Source organism: Stegostoma tigrinum, chromosome 11, assembly GCF_030684315.1.
Source record: "Stegostoma tigrinum isolate sSteTig4 chromosome 11, sSteTig4.hap1, whole genome shotgun sequence".
NCBI classification, from domain to species: domain Eukaryota; kingdom Metazoa; phylum Chordata; class Chondrichthyes; order Orectolobiformes; family Stegostomatidae; genus Stegostoma; species Stegostoma tigrinum.
This window is the reverse complement of record NC_081364.1, coordinates 31,926,551-31,947,363: the sequence shown is the minus strand read 5'-3', so window position 1 is coordinate 31,947,363 and position 20,813 is coordinate 31,926,551. Positions and strand designations below refer to the sequence as shown.

The 20,813-nt window shown below is 40.6% G+C and overlaps 1 protein-coding gene across 7 annotated transcripts in view; it reads left to right on the top strand.

Moving 5' to 3' along the window:
• Window positions 1–20,813, top strand: part of LOC125460360 (ERC protein 2) — a 1,111,380-nt gene that overhangs the window by 393,850 nt on the left and 696,717 nt on the right. For all 7 annotated transcript variants that reach the window (XM_059649888.1, XM_059649889.1, XM_059649890.1 and 4 more), the window contains one exon: window positions 2,028–2,165. In XM_059649888.1, the coding sequence (XP_059505871.1) occupies window positions 2,028–2,165 (138 nt within the window). The remainder of the gene's footprint in view (window positions 1–2,027; window positions 2,166–20,813) is intronic.

Sequence of the window (20,813 nt, the reverse complement as noted above, 5' to 3'; positions counted from 1 at the left end):
TGGGCAAATTTGTATTTTTAAACCATACCATAACCTTTTGTAAGATAATAAAGTGTGGAGCTGGATGAACACAGCAGGCCAAGCAGCATCTCAGGAGCACAAAAGCATTTTGTGCTCCTGAGATGCTGCTGGGCCTGCTGTGTTCATCCAGCTCCACACTTTGTTATCTTGGATTCTCCAGCATCTGCAGTTCCCATCATCACTGATACAACCATAACCTTTTGTTCTAGGTTCTTCCAGATGAGGAGATGTCTTTTTGACATCCACCTGGTCAGTTTATCTCAGAACCTCATATATTTAAATGAAGTCAGCTGTAACTCTTTTAAACTCCAAAAGATACAATCTAACCTGTCTTGTGTGTTTCAGCATAAGGCCGTCTACTCATTCTAGGCATTAGACTAGGCATTGATCTGAGCTGCTTCTAATACATTCACAGCCTTTTGTAAGGACGGTTCTATACACGGTACTCCAGATGAAGTACTGTCTCCAATGTCATGTTTAACTGAAGCATAATCTCACTACTCCTGCATTTAGTTCCCTCATAATAAAATAACATTCTGTTTGCTTTTCTGATTATTTGCTGTACCTGTGTGCTAATAATGTGGTGCAAGAATTGTATAACAATACCCAGATCTCTCTGCATTTCCGAGCTCGGTAACCTCTGATCATTTAGATAATGTGCTTTGTTTTTATTCTTTCTGCCAAAATGTCAAGTTACACTTTCCCACCTTGTACTTCATGTGATAAACTTTTGCTCACTCACTGAATCCATCTGTATTTTCTGAAGAAGGGTCTAGGCCTGAAATGTCAGGTTTCCTGCTCTTCTGATGCTGCTTAGCCTGCTGTGTTCGTCCAGCTCCACACCTTTTTATCTCAGATTCTCCAGCATCTGCATTCCTACTATCTCTATTCCTTTTCGCTCCTTCTGTCCTCTTCACAACCAGTTTTCCTGCTTGTCTTCATCCCACTTTAATTTGGCCTTTCTACCTATTAAATTTGTCCTGTCTCCCTCCCCTTCCCTCTCTATTTTGCTCTTCCTAATCTCTTTCCTTGTCTCCCTACCTCCTCTCGTATTCACGCTCCCTTCTCATTTGCCTTCCCTCCTCCTCTTCATCTTTCTGTTGCTTGAATCTCTCCTGATCACCTTTCTCTGTGTGAGTCTCTTTGTGTCTCCCAATGTCTGTCTCTTTTCCCAATATCATCTATATCCGGAGTCACACAAAGTCTGGAATAAGGTAGTTGTAGTTACTGGATACCGAGCAGTTCAGCTTCAGGACATTGGTGCAGAATTTTCCCAAGACAATGTCTAAAATTAAACCATTTTCAGCTGCTTCATCAATGATCCTTTCTCTATAAAAAGATTGGATTAGGGCTGCTTGCTGATGATTGTGTTGAGCGCCATTTTCAGTTTCTCAGTTAATAAAGTAATCACCATTTGAGTGTAACAATATTTTTGTTTAAGAGAAAGGCTGCTTTGGTTCATGGGTGACATTGAATATTTGCATTTTGCAATGACCAGCCCTACCAACTTCCCTGAACATGCCATGACAGTGTCATTGTGAAATCCTGTATCGTCAAACACTCTGGAAGGGTCACAATTGCCTAGATAATTAACTGGACAAACCACATCAAAATCATAGCTACAAAAGCAGACCAAAGACTTGGTATTCAGCAGGGAGTGATTTAGTTTCTAACTGCTCAACACTGTTCATCGTCTCCAAAGATACAGCTGTGGAGTGTGATGGAGTAATTTCAACCTTGTTTTGAGAAGCATAACAAATAGCAGTAAATAATCTTTGGGGTTTGAGATAGCACAAACTGCTGATGCTGGAGTCACAAACAACAGTGTGGAGCTGGAGGAACACAGCAGGCTAGGCAGCATCAGGAGCAGGCAAGTTGATGTTTCAGGTCAGGACTCTTCTTCAAAAATAATCTTGTTATTTTTGATGCAGATGTTTTATATGCAGTGTGAACTGAGAAGACAAAGTGCACATTGATTCTGAAACATTGTTTGTTTACTCCTACAGATTGAAAATCTTCAAGAACAACTTAAAGACAAAGATAAACAACTTAACAATTTGAAAGACCGAGTTAAGTCATTACAAACAGACTCTAGCAATACAGATACAGCTTTGGCAACGCTAGAAGAAGCTTTATCAGAGAAGGTAGTGGATTTTGCTGTAACCTTTGAAACATCACTCATACATTATACTACATCATTGGAGTATTATGTAAAATTAACATGCTTTCATAAATATTTTTACACTGTATAATCTTCAGATTAAAATAACCAGTGGAAGAGAGATGGCACAGTGGTTAGCACTGATGCCTGACAGCAACTTGGACCTGGGTCTGCTTCCAACTTCGGGTGACTGTCTGTCTATGTGGTGTTTGCACGTTTTGTCTGTGCGTGGGTTTCCTCCAGGTGCATCTGTTTCCTCCTGCAGTTTACATCTGTGCAGTTTAGGTGGATTGGCCATGCTAAATTGCACTGTAGCATTCACGGATGTGAAGGCTAAGGTGGATTAGCCATGATAAATACTGGATTACTGGGATAGGTGTGTCTGGGTGAGTGTTCCTTGGAGGGTTGGTCCAGACTTGATGAACTGAATGGCCTGTATCTCTACTGGAGGGATTCTGATGCTGCTGAATTTAATTAATACATTTTGAGCTTTCGTAAAAAGTATATTGAAAGCTTAGTGTCATTTGTTTTAGACACTTGTTTCAGAATGGATTGAAAGAGATATGTCAACTAATAGTTTTGGTCAAACATTCACTGAATAAGTTTGAAAATTTAAACCATGAACCATGCGTAGACTGTACTTAAGGGATCATGGAATAGTTATGGCACAGAAGGGGCCCATTCTGCGTTTTGTGTCGTTATCAACTATCTGAAAGAGAATTCGGCTAATCTCCCTTTCCTAAGCTGTCCTTTAGTCGTTGTTACTTAGTTGTCAATAAGCAGATACAAAAAAAAATTGCCAAAATTGAAAATTGTTTGATTCATCCTGGAAAGGGGATGATATCTAGTGAGTGTATGTAGCATGTATGTAACTTGATGTAGGGCTGAGATACATGGGTGATATTTCTAAGGGATAACATATATGAAAATGAGACAAGGATGAATCATTAGGTCCACTGTGGAAATCCAAGGGTGATTTGTATGAGGTAGAAAGAAAAACTTTTGGTAGAGATGCTCTGGTTATAGTTATATCGCTAATATGCTGAAATGGGGAGAAATTTATTTGTTTCTTTGTGCCTTTCAGCCCTCAGGCCAAGTTCCATCAGTACTTTCATGTCATTGTCATTTTGCCAATTTACCACTTGTATACCAAATTAAAAGATAACCCCAACCTCTTTGAGAATAATTCTTTGACACACCCACAGTCATGTACTCACCAAAATAAACACACCCTCTATCCAGCACAGGAAGTGACACTTGTACAAATATAAAATTCAATAAATATGGATTTTATTGCACTGGACGCAAAATGCTTAAGGCCAGTTTTTATTACAAATCTAGAAACCTGGTTTGTTTCCAGCTTTTATTGTAAACATTGTTAAACTTCAGCAATTAAGGAATGGATTAAAAAATATAAAGTCAAGTTAAATGACATCCTGCAATTATTAGTGTTGTTCACAGACACCACTTTTATGTGGTTTCCCATAAGGTTCTCATTTAACCCCTGGAAAGCTGTAAAATTTTTTTAAAAAAAGTTTTTACAATTGAAGAACAGGGAAAAGTTCAAGAATTGCATTTAAAGAAAATAGTTTTATTTATTAAGTCACTAAGCTAACTGACGTTATAGCTGCATGGCATAAAAGCCATTTTTGATATGAACTAACAAATTATTATAGGTGCAGACTGTATTTTGATGCTAATCATTTTTGTATAAGCAAGCTTTCATGCCTTGCGTGATGTTGCTTTTGAAATTTTTGATAACATGAATAATGCATTTAAGTCAAAAGGCATTTTTGGCCCAAATGCTTCTGTTATAATAACAAAACGTCAACAGCACATTAGTGTAAACACTCAACCCATGCATTGATGATGAACACACAGTGACAAAATTTCAAATACATTAAACTTTGATAAGTGTGGAAAACCCTGTTCTTGCAACCAAATCAGCAAAAAAAGGGACTATTACAAATTGCTCGAATTGAGCAGATGTTTGGAGGTAATTGTACTACCCTTTGAAACATTTTATATTGCATTGGAGTATAATAATTTATTTTACATGACAAGATTAGGTTCTTTTGTAGATTTTCTGGGCAATTTTCTGAGCACTCATTGTTCTCAGTGCCAAAATTCTAATTTGCCTTATGAGAATTTTGAAATTGTGTCATCATGTTTCTTGATTTGTTGCATTATTGCAATTGAAGCTGATCATAATCTTAACTAGATAACAGCACTTGCATATTTCCTGACCAGAGTTATTGAGTACAAATTAAGATTGGAAACCTGAGCTGACTTTGTAAGTTTCTTTCTATTAGCACAGGGCCAATGATTTTAATCCATGTTCTTCTGTTATTCTGTGTTCAACTGACTCAGCATAGTAACATACGAAACTTAGAACTAGATATTATATGTCTGGACGTCGTGTGTTTTCACCAAGGGACACGTGAAATAGATAAGAGTGGCTAGCCCACTACTTTTCTTATGACCCCTGATCTCAGCAGCACCACACAAGGGTGGGCAGGTGCCAAAATTGGCAGCCTGCCCACCATATGTAACTAAATAATTAAGGTTCAATTGAACTTGTTAAAAACTCAGTTGACCCCAACATGATGTAGCCCACAACATAATCTAGTTGGCATGGACAACTGGGTGCAAGTGCGATTTAATTTTTATTTAAATGTTTAAAACAGTTGGAAAAAAGAGAGTTAACATCATTGAAGGGAGCCATCCATCAATCATCCCACCATCTTCTGTCCCTTAGATCTCAAGTATTTGGATTATGCTTTAAGCTATTTGGACACAAAGAAGATTTGTAAATTGTTTTTGCAAACTGCTTTGCTTCCATGAAATGGCATAAAGAGGTTTACAAATATAATAACTGATGGGGATGATTTGCATTCTGGGTGCTCTTTCTAGAAATCTTGTCAGATGTGTGTGTCAAATCTTTGTTCCGTGGCAGCATGTTTGTTAAGAAGGGCAGGGAACTATGATATACCATGGTAACTAGGCGACAGTGAGCATGGAGTTAGCGATGATGTGGTTGCTTTCCTTCGTCTTTTAGCCTGACAAAAATAAAATTGGCAAGTTTATTTTGTTTGGAATTGCATTCAACAGTTCTTGTAAGGATCATTGTTTTAGCTTCTTAATATTTGTACGATGAATTGAGCATTGGCAGCTTGCACATTGCTAATTTTTACACAAGAATTGTTATTGGGACCCTATGTAGAAAGACTGTGATTTCCATCTTGGCTTCCTACCTGAAATAACTGATCAATGGGAACCCAAGCTATTTTCAGGCTGCTGCTGCCCTGTTTATGGAGAATGTTAAAATTGACTGTTTTTTTAAAAGATTTTGGAAAAAATAAATCTTTAATCAACTTATAGATTTCTTTTCAATATGTGGCCTTCAGGAATCAGCACAAAATTTGGAAATCCTGAACTAGAACTTTGAATTTGAATTTGCAATAGATGATGCGGAGAGAGGATCTGCCAGATTGTCAAAGATTGATATATCAATAGTTGTTATTTTCTCTATCTCTCACCCTACCTACTCCTAGCACCCAAACCATGTACAGGATATTTACGAGGAACTGAAAACCAAAGAAAGAGAAACCTTCTGTATAATTTAAAGTTCTGTTCATTCATTACCCACGATTCTCATCAGTTAAATAAAAGCTTAATATTGAATAAGTATTTTGGAAGTGTGCAGAGTAAAAGACCTCTTCCTGTTAGTGGGAAAGAAAATCTCATTTCCATTATCCCTGACAGTTAGGACTTGGTCTCACATCTGATTTCTTTAACATTGTATATGCCATCTATGTTTTCTGGTAATGGAGAAGGTGCCCCCGGGGTTTGAGGAACAGCAATGTATGGAACACTGCACTCAGAATCCGGGGAGGTGGAGAGTGACCATACACCTGCTGATTTGCTCTGCAATCTGTGTCTGTCCTTGCTTGATCTAATGGGAGGAAGTTGCCTACCCGCATCTTGGGAAGACCTTGATCTTGTAGCATGGAAGAGTTGTTAAGGGAGCTTCAAAAAAGTACAGGGCAGCCTGCTGCCTGCCCATTGGCATGTGGGTTTCAGCCTCTTGACTGTTGAGACCCGGGTCGAAGCTATAGAATTTCTGGCGGGCCTTGACTTTAATGATCAGGGTGGAAGAATTCAGTCTTTATTTGAACACCTAATTTTAGTGCCTGTGCGATGAGGAAACAAATTAGGGACCTTTATGGTCTTTATGCATCAGCTGTACTGCCTGCATTGAGTTAATCTGGTGAAATATTTGAGGAAGCTACATATGACATTTTTATAAAATTTTTGATGCTTTGGGCCCTCAGTTCTTGTCGGCTTGTGAATTCCTTGGTTGGAGAAATCACTGAATGAAGTTGCTCCCTTTGTTCTCAGGCCTCTGAAAACTCATGGAATAGGGATCAGAAAAACCACTATAACCCCACTTTGATAGCCCCTTTGTGTCTATACAGACCTAGATTTTTGGACCAGCTGTAGCAGTTAAAAATTCGATCCTTTTCTTTACCGTATGATGAACGTTTCAAGTCCCATATGGGAGGCAGGTTCTGAACTCTCCACACGCCAACCCAACTGACTGCATGCTAATTGAGTGAGAGGAGTTAAGTACTCATGGCCTACAGAATGAGGAATTCTGAGTGTTGTTGTATAAAGAAAACCTACCACCCAAGTGGTATTTGACAGCAAGAAGCATAGGTTTTCTGACAGAATGTGACACCAGAAAAATTGTCCTGCTTTATTGAGAAAATCCTTGAAATGCTTTTATGTCTTCACAATGTGATATTCTTTAGGTTGTTTTTTAAAACCAAGCTCAGCCAATTCTTGTAATATCAGTTGCAAAAGGGTATATTCTTACAGGAATTGCTGAGAGGAGAAATTATGGTCTTTTATATTGAAATGTATGATGACAGTCGTGTGGCCTAGAAATCTATAGTTCTTGCCTGGCTCTGAATTTAATAGGAAGCAAGCAGACTATAAAACAAAAAACCCAACCAACCTGACCCATCCACCTTAAGTGGAGTGCAAGTGAGCTCAGATGTGTGACTCAAAAGTAACTTTTATTTTTCTGATTGTGTTGATTGTCAGTGGAAAAAACAAATTGTCCATCATCCTAACTGAAAGAATTGAGATATACCAACCTTCACTGTCAGTGTTTTTATGCATGTAAAAGGACATCATCCCTACCCCTCCTTGGATCGCATCTTCGGCCGTCTCTCCCATCTCAGCAGCTGTACTTGACTGTTACCAGGTTCTGCTTTCCATTTCTAGTTACTGGTTAAACTGTTCAGATTCCAAGTAAAATAGAAAAGGAAAGCCATTGTTTAAATCTTTTTCACACTTTGAACCTTTAACATTTTGCTATCTAGTGCTAAACCTTTGTTCTTGAAGTGCATGTTTTTGTATGAGTCAATTTCCTGCAAGGATTTATAATAGATACATCTGGCAAACAAAAATAGCTTATTTTATAGTTTGATAACTTCATGAAGCATGTTGGAATGGAAAGAAAATTATCCATCGTCTATCTTGAGCTATTTGCTGATATGTTGAGTTAATAGTGCAATTGAATACAACAGCAATAATATAAAGCAGTAGTATGCAGCTTTGTGTTTGCTGTTCTCACCTAGTTGATCTTTATTATGCTGCCAGGGAGATTAACCAAGCCGAATTCTGATAGGTAGAATGCAGGGGTAATGGAATTAATCTTGAAATGAAATTGATTTTGCACACCTTTAAACTACCAACTAGAAATCTGAGGGCCTGAAATGATCGTTCTTTCAAGCCTTTGAACAATAAGTGCAGTAAGATAGAAACATAGAAAATAGGTGCAGCAGTAGGCCATTTGGTCCATTGAGAATCCACTGCCATTCAATATGATTATGGCTGATCAGTATTAATCTCAGTAACCTATTCCTGCCCTCTCCCCATATCACACGATCCCTTTAGTTGCAAAGGCCACATCTAGCTCCCTCCTGAATATATCTAATGAACTGGCCCCAAACAGCTTCCTGTGGGAGACAATTCCACAGGTTCACAACTCTGAGTGGAAAAAATTATTTCTGATCTCAGTCCTGAACAACTTACCCCTTATCCCTACTTTGTGACCCCTAGTTCTGGAATTCCCCAACATTGTTCCTGCATCTAGCCTGCCTGGTCCCATCAGGATAATATATGTTTCTATTAGATACCCCTCATTCTTCCAAATCCCAGCAAGTACAAACCCACTTGATGCAGTCTTTCCTCATACGTCAGTCTTGCCATCCCAGAAATCAGTCTGGTGAACCTTCACTGGGCTTCCTACGTAGCAAGAATTTCCTTCCTTAGAACAGAAGACCAAAACTGCACACAATATTCAAGATGTGGCCTCATGAAGGCCCTGTCTAACTGCAACAAGACATCCTTACTCTGATACTAAAATATTTTCACTATGAAGGCCAGCATGTCATTAGCTTTCCCCACTGCCTGCTGCATCTGCATGCCAGCCTTCAGTGACTGTTTCACCATGACACCCAGGACTCATTGCACCACATCTTTTCCTAAACGCCACCATTCAGATAATCTGCCTTCCAGTTTTTGTGACCAGAGTGGATAACGTCATGTTTGTCCATATTACATTGCATTTTTCAAGTATTTTCCCACTCAGCCAGTATATCCAAGTCACCTTGCAGCCTCTTCACATCCTCCTCACAGCACACGCTGCCACCCAGCTTAGTGTCATCTAGAAACTTGGAGGTATGGTATTCAACTGCTTAATCCAGATCGTTAATGTGTATTGTGAACAGCTGAGGTCCCAACAATTAACCCTGTGGTTCCCCACTTGTTATTGCCTGCCAATCTGAAAAGGGCCCATTTACTCCAGCTCTCTGCTATCTGTCTGCTAACCAGTTCTCGAACCATATCAGTGTATTACCTCTGATACCAAGAGGTTTAATTTTTCGCACTGAGCTCTTTTGTGTAGAATTTTGTCAAATGCCTTTTGAAAGTCCAGATACACAGTATCTACTGATTCAGCTTTCTTTCCTCCCCTTCCCTCTGACTCCATCCCCTCCCCCAACTCCACCTCCTGCCAGGTTATCATCATCCCACCTAACCTTCTGCTGTCCGATGCTGAACGTTCTTTACTCAGCAAAGGTCTCAGCTTTATCCCTCTGCATCCCCACCTTAACATGTTTTGGGCATGACATGACATTGAACTCTTCCTCCGTCTTCGCCTCCGTGACCATTTCTTTGGACAAGAGTAGTTTCCCTGCCCCACAGATCCCTTCACCCAGTTCCAACGCCCTCCTTCTATGTGGACCCCTCCCTCTGGCCTTTTTCCTGCACTCGATCTGTTCATTGAGAATTGTCAACATGACATTGCCTCAATTTCTCTGCCCCACCCCCCCTCAATTCCAACCTATCTCTCTCTGAACTGACTGCACTCCATGCAATTAGATCCAACGCTGACTTTGTTATCAGGCCTGCTGATAAGGGTGCTGCTGTTGCAGTCTGGTGTACTGACTTCAACGTTGCAGAGTCTGAGCACCTCCTCCTATCTCCCCCTGGACCGTGATTCCACCAAGCCATATCAGGCCATTCTATCAATTATGGTAAGTGACATCATTTCGTCTGGCAATATCACCCCTCACCCCCACCAACTGCCTCAAAGCTGATGTTCCCGAGGCCCCCACAGCTCATTTCTACCTCCTTCCAAAAATCCACAAACAGGACTGCTCAGGCAGATTCATTATTTCAGCCTGCTCCTGCCCCACAGAACTCATCTTTACTTACCTTAACTCAGTCTTTTCTCCCATATCCAGTCCCTGCCCATGTGCATCCGTGATGCCTCTGACACTTTTTTTCAGAATTTCTGGTTTACAGGCTTAAGCCCCCTCTTCTTTACCATGGATGTGCAATCCCTTTACACGTTCATCCCCCACCAGGATGGTCACAGGGCTCTCCGCTTCTTCCTGGAGCAAAGGCCTGAACCATCCCCATCCACCACCGACCTCCTCCACTTGGCCAAGCTCGTCTTTGCCCTCAACAACTACTCTTTTTTTAATTTCTTCCATTTTCTTCAGGTCGGAGGGGTGGCCATGAGTACCCACATGGTCCCCAGTAATGCTTATCTCTTTGTGGGGTACATGGAACATTCCTTGATCCAATCCTATTCCATCCCCCGCCTACAACTCCGATATATTGATGATATCATCAGTGCTGCTTCCCTCTCTTGGATTTCGCTTCCAGTTGCCACCCTACCCTCAATTTTTTGCCTGGCCTGTTCTGACTCCTCCCTTCCCTTCCTTGACAATTCTGTTCCCATTTTGGGTGATAGACTGGCCATTAATATTCACTATAACCCAATGATTCCTGGGCTATACGTCCTCGCAACTTGCTTCCTGTAAAGATTCCATTCCGTTCTCTTTGTTCCTCCATTGGGACTCTTCCTGAGTCTACAAAATGCAGGAAAATGATCCCCAAGCATCTCTATTTTTGGGGCTACTTCCTTAGGTGCTCTGGGACCAGAGCGTCAGGCCCTGGGAACTTTTCAGGTTTTAATCCCATCAATTTCCCTAACACCGTTTCCTGTCTAATAAAGATTTCCATCAGTTGCTTCTTCATGCTTGACCCTCTGTGCCCTAGCATTTCCTGAAGGTTATGTGTGTCCTCTGACCCATACCCCTGCTCTATCAGTTTGAAGCCTCCCCAACAGCGCTAACAAACATTCACCCTAGGACATTGGTTCCAGTCCTGTATGAGGTGTAGACAGTTTGTACTAGACCCAAACTCATCCCCCAGAACCAGTTCTGATGTCCCAGGAATTTGAATCCCTCCCTCTTGCACCATCCTTCAATCCATTTTTTTCATTTTAGCTCTCGTGCTATTTGTACACTGACTAGTGCTGGCACTGGTAGCAATCCCAAGATTATTACCTTTTAGGTCCCACTTGTTAATTTAATTCCTGACTCCCTAAATTCAGCTTGGTTTTTTTTTAGGCTGTATTGTTAATGCCTATATGCACAAAGACACATGGCTGTTCACCACCACTGCCCCCCCCCACCCCAACAAATGTCCTGCAGCCTCACATTTGTGTTGATTCTCTGTGAGGCAGTCCAACTGGTTCCCCTCCTTTAAAACTTGTCTTTTTTTTTGTTACCTTTGGTTCTTTGACCAAAAACTGTCAATCTTAATGCTTTGATTTCTCAACCTATGTTCCAGTGGGAATCTGTTCTGTCTACGTACTCTTTCTAGGCCTTTGATGATTTATATGGTTTTAGAGTTGCATCACTTTATTTCCTTTGTCCTTTGAACTTTATAGTAAAATGTAGGATCCTGTTTATGTCTTTAAAAATTGTTTCTTCGAGCTTTTCTAACAAATTTAACAGTTTATGCACATATATCCACAAGAGCCTCTGTTCCTGTATCCTCTTTAGAATTTATTTGTTTAGTTTATATTGCCTCTTTTGTTCATCCCATAAAAATATATCACATTGCATTTCCTCTGTGTTAAAATGTCATGTGCTTCAGCTTGTGTTTTGAATTCCATCACTTTCTTTCTTGATGCTGTTACACCTCCAAGCTTTTTGCTGTCTTTTTAAAATTGTGACATGCACACCCGCATCATTAGTACGTAGCAAGAAAAAGCAGTGATCCTGAGTATTGAAAAAAGTACAAGGTCTGCACCTTGAATCCTCTGATAGGAAATACATTTCCAAGAATGATTTTTTGACTGAACACTTATGAATGGTAGTGTTCTTTGGGGCCAACAGAGGACTGTTGCTCTTCTCAGTATGTACAAATGAATTGAACCTAGTATTGAGAGACAAATTTGCAGATGACTTAGAAATGTGGCGCATGGTCAACTGTGAATAGGATTCCAGATGAGTTCAGGAGCATTATGATGTAACATGTAAAATAGTGATAGGCTTTTATTGGAGTAATGATATCATCTTAGTGGATGTGAGTCACGTTTTATTGTGAATCTGATAATGCAGGTCACAAGGTTTAATCTTAAAATAAAAGAATTTTACTACGTAAGATTTGAAGATCATGAATGCCAGAAATGGTAATCTCTTAAGTAGTCAGTGACATGAAAGAGAGTAAACGTACAATGATCAAATTACTTGGAAACTAACAGAACTTCTTAACTTACCTTGTCCACCCATGTGCCCAAAAAACCTAAGCCAGATGCTCAGCAGAAATTGGGAGATTGACCACTTGTTCTGAGTACTGTTTCATTGATTTTACATCTTAAAATCTCTTCCACACACATCCTGTTTTCAGACTCTGCATTCAACTCGGGCATCGTGTATATTTTTGATATGGGCACCTTGGCTAAGAATGCTCCTGTTCAGAAATACAACATCTCTCTCTTTCTTGGATAACAAAGTGTGAAGCTGGATGAACACAGCAGGCCAAGCAGCATCTCAGGAGCACAAAAGCTGATGTTTCGGGCCGAGACCCTTCGTCAGAGAAGTGTCTAGGCCCAAAACATCAGCTTTTGTGCTCCTGAGATGCTGCTTGGCCTACTGTGTTCATTCAGCTCCACACTTCGTTATCTTGGATTCTCCAGCATTTGCAGTTCCCATTATCTCTCTCTCTCTTTCTTTTCCTGTTCTCTTCTTGTTTTTTCTTTGCTTTCCTTTCTTCTTCTCAGCTACCAAAATTGTTGGAGGATGCAAGATATAATGAGAGGGAAGAGCTGAGAAAGATTAATATTCGTAGAGAAATGGTGCTGGGAAAATTGTTGGGATTGAAGGCCAATAAATTCACAGAGTCTGATAATCTACGTCCCAGAGGAGTTAAGGAAGTAGCTCTAGAGATAGTGGTCATCTTCCAGGATACAGCAGACTCTGGAACCGTCCTTACAGATTGGAGGATGGGTAATATCACTAAAATATTCAAACAGGGAGGTAGGGACAAAACAGAATTATAGACTGGCAAGTCTAACATTGATAATGGGGAATATTCTCGAATCCATTATCAAGGATTTTATAGCAGAGCATTTAAAAAGCAGTGGCAGGACAGACAGAGTTTTCATGGATTTATGTAGGGGAAGTCATGCTTGACAAATCTGTTGGAATTCTATGAAGATGCAACTGTTAAGAGTTGAAAGGGGGAGCTAGTTGATGTAGTATATTTGGGCTTTCAGAAAACTTTTGACAAAGTCCCACATAAGACATTATTGTGCATGATTAAAATGCATAGGATTGGGGGAAGTGTATTGAGATGGATAGGAAACTGGTTGGCAGAGAGGAAACAAAGAATTGGAATTAATGGATCCTTTTCAAATTGGAAAACAGTAACTTGTGGGGTTCCATAGAGATCAGTGCTGGAACCCCAGCTATTCACAATATAGATTAATGATTTATGAGGTAATAGATTAATGAGGAAACAAAATGTAACATCTCCAAATTTGCAGATGACACCAAGCTTGATGAGGGGACCTTGGTAATGAGCTGTGATTAGGATGCAGAGATCCTTCTGCATGATCTCGATAGGTTGGATGAGTGGGCAAATCGCTGGCAGATGCGGCATGATTTTGAAAAATGTGTGGCTATTCACTTCAGAAGCAAAAACAAGGCAGATTACTACCTGAATGTCTGTAAATTGGGACAGGGGAGTATGCAGTGGGACTTGGGTGTCCTTGTGTACCAGCTGCTGAAGGTAAGAATGCAGGTACAGCAGGCGGTAAAAAAGGCAAATGGTGTGTTGGCCTTCATTGCGAGAGGTTTCAAGTACAGAGCAGGGATATGTTGTTGCAGTTATACAGGGCCTTGGTGAGGCCACACCTAAACTGCTGTGTGCAGTTTTGGTCTGCTTTCCTGAGGAAGCATTCTCTTGCTGTCAATGGAGTGCAGCAAAGGTTTACTGGGCTGATTCCGGGGATGGCGGGACTGACTTATGAGGAGGAATTGATTAGACTAATGTTTTCGCTAGAGATCAGATGAATGGGGGGTTGTGGGGGATCTCCGACTTATAAAGTTCTAACAGGACTGGACAGGGTGGTTCAAGAAGGATGTTCCCAATGGTGGGTGTGTCCAGAACCAGGAGTCACAGTAAGAGGATTCAGGGTAGATGATTTAGGATGGAGATGAGGAGACATTGGGTGAAGTAAAGAGTGGTGAGCCTGTGGAATTCATTACCACAGGAAGTAGTTGATGCCAAAACACTGAATGTATGCAAGAGGTGACTAGATATCGCACTTGGGTTGAATGGGATCAAAGGTTATGGGGAGAATGTAGGATTGAGCTATTGAGTTGGACTATAAGCCATGACTGTGAAGAATGGCAAAGCAGGCTTGAAGGGCGGAATGGCGGCCTCCTGCTCCTATCATCTTTGTTTGGCTACCCCAGAGAAAATTTCAATTTATTGTTACTTTAGACCTTCAGTTACCAAAAGTTTAAAACTGTTTAGCCAGGACACAGAACTTCAACTGATTTGGTTTGGAGGAAGTGTTTTCTGCAGCCAAAATATTCTGAGCTGCTTGAAGACTATTGCTCCTAAAGGAATGGTACCACTGCTGTCCATGTCATTACTTGTTCACATCTTTCTTTTTGTTGCTTGTTTATTTCCCAGGCAGGTTCATCATTGAACAGGTCCTGAAAGCAAATTTGAGTGATTCTTAAAGGGGTCCTCATCCCAACTCAGAAAACAGGTATTTCTCAAAAGCTCATTGGCCGTAGCAATAATGGCTGGAAAGGTTCAGCCACGTGGTAAAGTTTCACAGGAGGTGAAGGGTGAAATGATTTAGGGGTTCAAACTTAAATTCCTTAAAATTGGAGAAGACATGCTAATAAAGCTTTTTGAAAAAATGAAACTTTGTGATCCTAGGTTTCTACAATGAGAAATATAAATACAAAGGCAATGAATAAATGTTAAAGTATTGTTCAGATAGTATTCGTAATGTTGTTTCCAGTTTTGGATGTCCTAGTTTCGGGAGGAAACCAAGAAGATTGAGGCAGCATAGAGATTTTCCAACATTGCACCAAGCAGGGGAGATTCTTGAAATGAAGAGAACATTTTGGCTTTCACAAAAGAAGGCCAAGAGGAAATCTTCGATCAGTTGAACAGAGATAATTCTGTCTTTGGTTGATGACTTGGTAACTGGTACTTTAAGGATATAGAAGTAAGATTATCACAAAAGACTGAAGGCAAAGGTTTGGAGATTTATTTTTAGCAGTAGGTAGCTCAGACATGAGCAAGCTCCGTTTAAACCCGTATTCATTATGACAAAGCATTTCCAGTTTATACATAAATCGTTAGATGGTACTTTTGGGGCTTTTCAATTAGCATATATCATCCTGTAGCTATAACACAAAAACAAGTCTTGCTATTATTCCTTAGCAGTATCACATTTACAGACCAGAAGATATTTTGAAGGTGGTTGAGTCTCACAGCCTAGAAACAGACCTCTGGGTTCAACTCATCCATGCTGACTGGGTTTCTTAAACTGAAGCAGTCCTGTTGGCCTGTATTTGGTGCATTATCTCTCTGAACCTTTCCTATTCACGTGCCTGTCCAAATGTCTCTTAAATGTTGTAATTGTAATCGCCTCTATCAGTTTCTCTGGCAGCTTGTTCCATGTACACACCACCCTGTGTGTGAAAAAGATGCTCTTTAAGTCCCTTTTAAATCTTTCTCCTTTCACCTGAAACCTATGCCCTCTAGTTTCCTCTAACAGGGGGAAGGACCTTGCCTATTCACCTTGTCTGTGCCCCTTATGATTTTATAAACCCTATGAGGCCATCCCTCAGCCTCCTATGCTCCAGGGAAAAAGATCCCAGCCTATCCAGTCTCTCCTTATAATTCAAACCATCTGGTCTTGGTAGCTTCCTTGTAAGTTTTTTGCACCCTTTTCTAGTTTAATAATGTCCTTTCTATATCGGTACAACCAGAATTGGATGCAATACTACAAATATCTTGTATAGCCATAATATGATGTCCTAACTCCTGTATTCAATGCTCTGACCGACTTAAGGCAAATGTGCAAAATACTGCCTTGAACACCCTGTCTACCTGTGATGCCACTTTTAAGGAACTAACTACCTGAACCCTTCAGCCTCTCAGTTTGACAACACTCCCCAGGGCACTGCCATTAACTGTGTAAGTCCTGCCTTGGTTCATCTTAACAAAATGCAATATCTCGCATTTATCTAAATTAAACTCCATCTGCCGTTCTTCATTCCACTGACTCAGTTGATCAAGATCCCATTGCACTCTGAAATTACCACCTTCGCTGTCCGCCAAATCACCAATTTTCGTGTCATTTGCATTCTTACTAAATTCTTATCCCAATTATTTTTAAAAAATGATGAATAACTTCAGTGGGCATTTTGGCAAATCAATTTTCAATGCTGTGTGCTAGGAAATGGACCCAGCACGGATTCTTGCGGTGGGTTCCTGGTCACAGATCCCTGGTCTGAACAGCAATCCTCTATCGCTGCCCTCTGTCGACTTTTTCACTGTACTCAAATGCTTTTTCTCAGTGATTAAGTAAGTTTTTGAATTGTACAAAATTACTGTCCAGCGTTTTCATGCAAACCAGCTTCTGATGGTAGAGAAATTGTTTCTAAATTGCAGGCTTTTTGTTTGAATTTCTGGGTGTAGGAAATCCCAAATTATGGGCCTGAATTGACCAAATAGTAATTATTCCATGTCGATCCATTCTTCTGAGTTATTTCATTTCTTTTGGAGAACCTGGGTTTCCGCACCTATTTTTGCTTATTATTAGTTGTGAGTTTTGTAAAATTGAGTTCGACATAAGTGGATTTTGCTCGTGTCTAAAATATTGTCCTCTTGAACTTATAATATGTATTTTTTGGGAAATGAGGCAAAATATTAATGGGAAAGTTTTAGTTTTGCTAATGCTAGCTTAAGCAAAGAGCTTTTACAAAGTAAAATTCACACCGCTGATGAGCATTGCGACAGGCCTTCTAATAAGTTACATATTGGTTTAATTTCATTCCTGTTCTCATGATGAATGCAATTCAATTAATGTGCAGCTTAAAGATTGCCAATGCAAATAAGATGGATAAAAGAGATTTAATGCCTCTGAGATGTAGAGTAGAATGTACACAAATATTATAGACATTCAGCATAGGTTGTTTAGATTACTTTTGACATCTGTCCTGTAAACTACCAGGTTTCAAATTAGTCTCCTGTCTGTTCTGTGAAAATGTTATCAGTCATTAACTGTGCAAGGTATTAATTTTGCTGAATCAGTTTTATAATTTTTTTATAGAGAGCCCATCTAAATGTCCTGTTCCATGTGTTAATTAAAAATAAAAGTGATCTTTGCAAAGTATTTTTTGAAAAGTAATTTATGGAATATTGATAATTAGCAAATAATTAGTAACTCACTTGAAAGTGTCGTGGAATGGGGCTGGATGCTTTGTAGAAAACTAGCTATTTGAAAATATTATCCCAGGAGGCAGTAATAGTGATTCCCATTATTTTTGAAGTTAAACTGATTTGATTTTAGCAATTTCAGAAACCTATTTTCTTCCTCTGTCATTTGAAACACATTCAAATACTATCCATTAAATCATTAGTTGTGTCTGTAGCCTTTTCATATTTTTCATACTCTACATCTCAGAGGCATTAAATCTCTAGTAATAACTTGCAGAATTCGAGCATACGTTTTTAATTTGATAGTGAGAAAATTCGAGCTTTGGCCAAGTTGCCATTCTGTTTCTCAGAATTTTCACGGCTTCCAAAGGAGAAAAATGTTTGGTCATTGTGGCTGCTATCCATATTGCTTCCGAGACAAGGGATGGGATGGGGAAGGACAGGTTGTTATTAGTACATTCCAGAGAGCTTTGCAGTTGTAAAATTGGTTTAGTTTTATTCAGGGAAAACCAGCAACAATTTGCATTTAATTAGCACATAGAAAACCTTCTGAATACACTTCATAAAGCTGTAAGGAGAATTGAAACATGCATTGTAGTTGCCATGGCTGCCACACCAAGCCAAGATATTTTGTCAAGGTCATCACTTCAGTGGGCATTTTGGCAAATCAATTGTCAATGCTGTGTGCAAGGAAATGGTAAAATGGAGAAGAGGGAACCAAACTGTTTCTAGAATGTGTGAGTGATAATGGGAACTGCAGATGCTGGAGAATCCAAGATAATAAAGTGTGAAGCTGGATGAACACAGCAGGCCAAGCAGCATCTCAGGAGTACAAAAGCTGATGTTTCGGGCCTAGACCCTTCATCAGAGAGCCTGTCTGATGAAGGGTCTAGGCCCGAAACGTCAGCTTTTGTGCTCCTGAGATGCTGCTTGGCCTGCTGTGTTCATCTAGCTTCACACTTTATTATCTTGTTTGTAGAATGTTTCCAGTTTCTAGCATATTCAAGTCTGGAAATTAAAGAAAGACGAAGGGATTGTGCTTTCTGAGTTAATGAACTTAAATTTGACAGGCTTTTGTGAAGTAGGTACATTTCAAAGGACAAGGTTATGCTGTTAGAGATAATGGGAACTGCAGATGCTGGAAATTCCAAGATAATAAAATGTGAGGCTGGATGAACACAGCAGGCCAAGCAGCATCTCAGGAGCACAAAAGCTGACGTTTCGGGCCTAGACCCTTCATCAGAGAGGGGGATGGGGGGAGGGAACTGGAATAAATAGGGAGAGAGGGGGAGGCGGACCGAAGATGGAGAGTAAAGAAGATAGGTGGAGAGGGTGTAGGTGGGGAGGTAGGGAGGGGATAGGTCAGTCCAGGGAAGACGGACAGGTCAAGGAGGTGGGATGAGGTTAGTAGGTTGCTGGGGGTGCGGCTTGGGGTGGGAGGAAGGGATGGGTGAGAGGAAAAACCGGTTAGGGAGGCAGAGACAGGTTGGACTGGTTTTGGGATGCAGTGGGTGGGGGGGAAGAGCTGGGCTGGTTGTGTGGTGCAGTGGGGGGAGGGGATGAACTGGGCTGGTTTAGGGATGCAGTAGGGGAAGGGGAGATTTTGAAACTGGTGAAGTCCACATTGATACCATATGGCTGCAGGGTTCCCAGGCGGAATATGAGTTGCTGTTCCTGCAACCTTCGGGTGGCATCATGGGTGGCACTGCCACAATGATGCCACCCGAAGGTTGCAGGAACAGCAACTCATATTCCGCCTGGGAACCCTGCAGCCATATGGTATCAATGTGGACTTCACCAGTTTCAAAATCTCCCCTTCCCCTACTGCATCCCTAAACCAGCCCAGTTCATCCCCTCCCCCCACTGCACCACACAACCAGCCCAGCTCTTCCCCCCCCACCCACTGCATCCCAAAACCAGTCCAACCTGTCTCTGCCTCCCTAACCGGTTCTTCCTCTCACCCATCCCTTCCTCCCACCCCAAGCCGCACCCCCAGCTACCTACTAACCTCATCCCACCTCCTTGACCTGTCCGTCTTCCCTGGACTGACCTATCCCCTCCCTACCTCCCCACCTACACCCTCTCCACCTATCTTCTTTACTCTCCATCTTCGGTCCGCCTCCCCCTCTCTCCCTATTTATTCCAGTTCCCTCCCCCCATCCCCCTCTCTGATGAAGGGTCTAGGCCCGAAACGTCAGCTTTTGTGCTCCTGAGATGCTGCTTGGCCTGCTGTGTTCATCCAGCCTCACAGGTTATGCTGTTAGTTACTTTGTTATTATGGACAACAGTGGGAGATAGCTTAATATTGCTTTGTAAATTTTTATTTTGTTTGCTTCTATGACCGCTTACATATCACATCATCTGAGCTAGAAGGATTTTTGTTAACCTTTCAGAAAATTGAAGATTACCGTATCCTGCATACAAAGGTGATCATGATATTGTCACAGTTGTGCACTGTGATTTAACCAGAGCTCAACTATAAATTATTTTGATTTTGCAGATGATGGGCTACTTGGGATAAATATACAGAAGAACTGGACAGTATTGAACTTGGCAGATACAGATGTGAAATTTGTAGCAATTGTTGACATAAGTTGAATTCTGATTTGCATGATTGGGATAATAATGGTTTAAAACAGTGAATTGACCAGAAATAGATATTGAGCTAAAAATCTTACCTGCAGAAGGTTATAGTCCAACACACTTATTTGAAAATTCAAGCTTTCAGAACCTCACTCTTCCTTCAGGTGTTAGTGTCAGAGGTGGTATCAACGCAGAATTTAAAGGTAAAATAAAGGTTCACACCACTATGGGTGTATTAAACAAACCGAAGATGCTGACATGTTCCTTAATGCTATGGAACATTTGACACCAAATTTTGTAATATTGAACTACAAACATTAACAAGGGAAATTTATATTTATTGTATTTATTTACATTTATAATTTTAGTCAGTTATAGAATCATAAAGTCAGGGTAGTCATAGAGTGTGGAAACAGACCCATTTGTCCAACCAGTCCACACCGAACATTTTTCCAAACTAAACTAGGCCCACCTGCCTGCCCCTTGCTCATATCCCTGCTAACCTTTCTTATTCATGTACCTTTCCAAATGGCTTTTGAATGTTGTAATTGTACCCATATACACCTCGTCCTCGGGAACTTCATTCTACACGTGAACCATCTTCTGTGTAAAAAAATTTACCCGTCCTATCCTGTTTAAAACTCTCTCCCGTCACCTTAAAAATATGCCCGCTTTTCTCGAAATTCCTCTTCCTCGG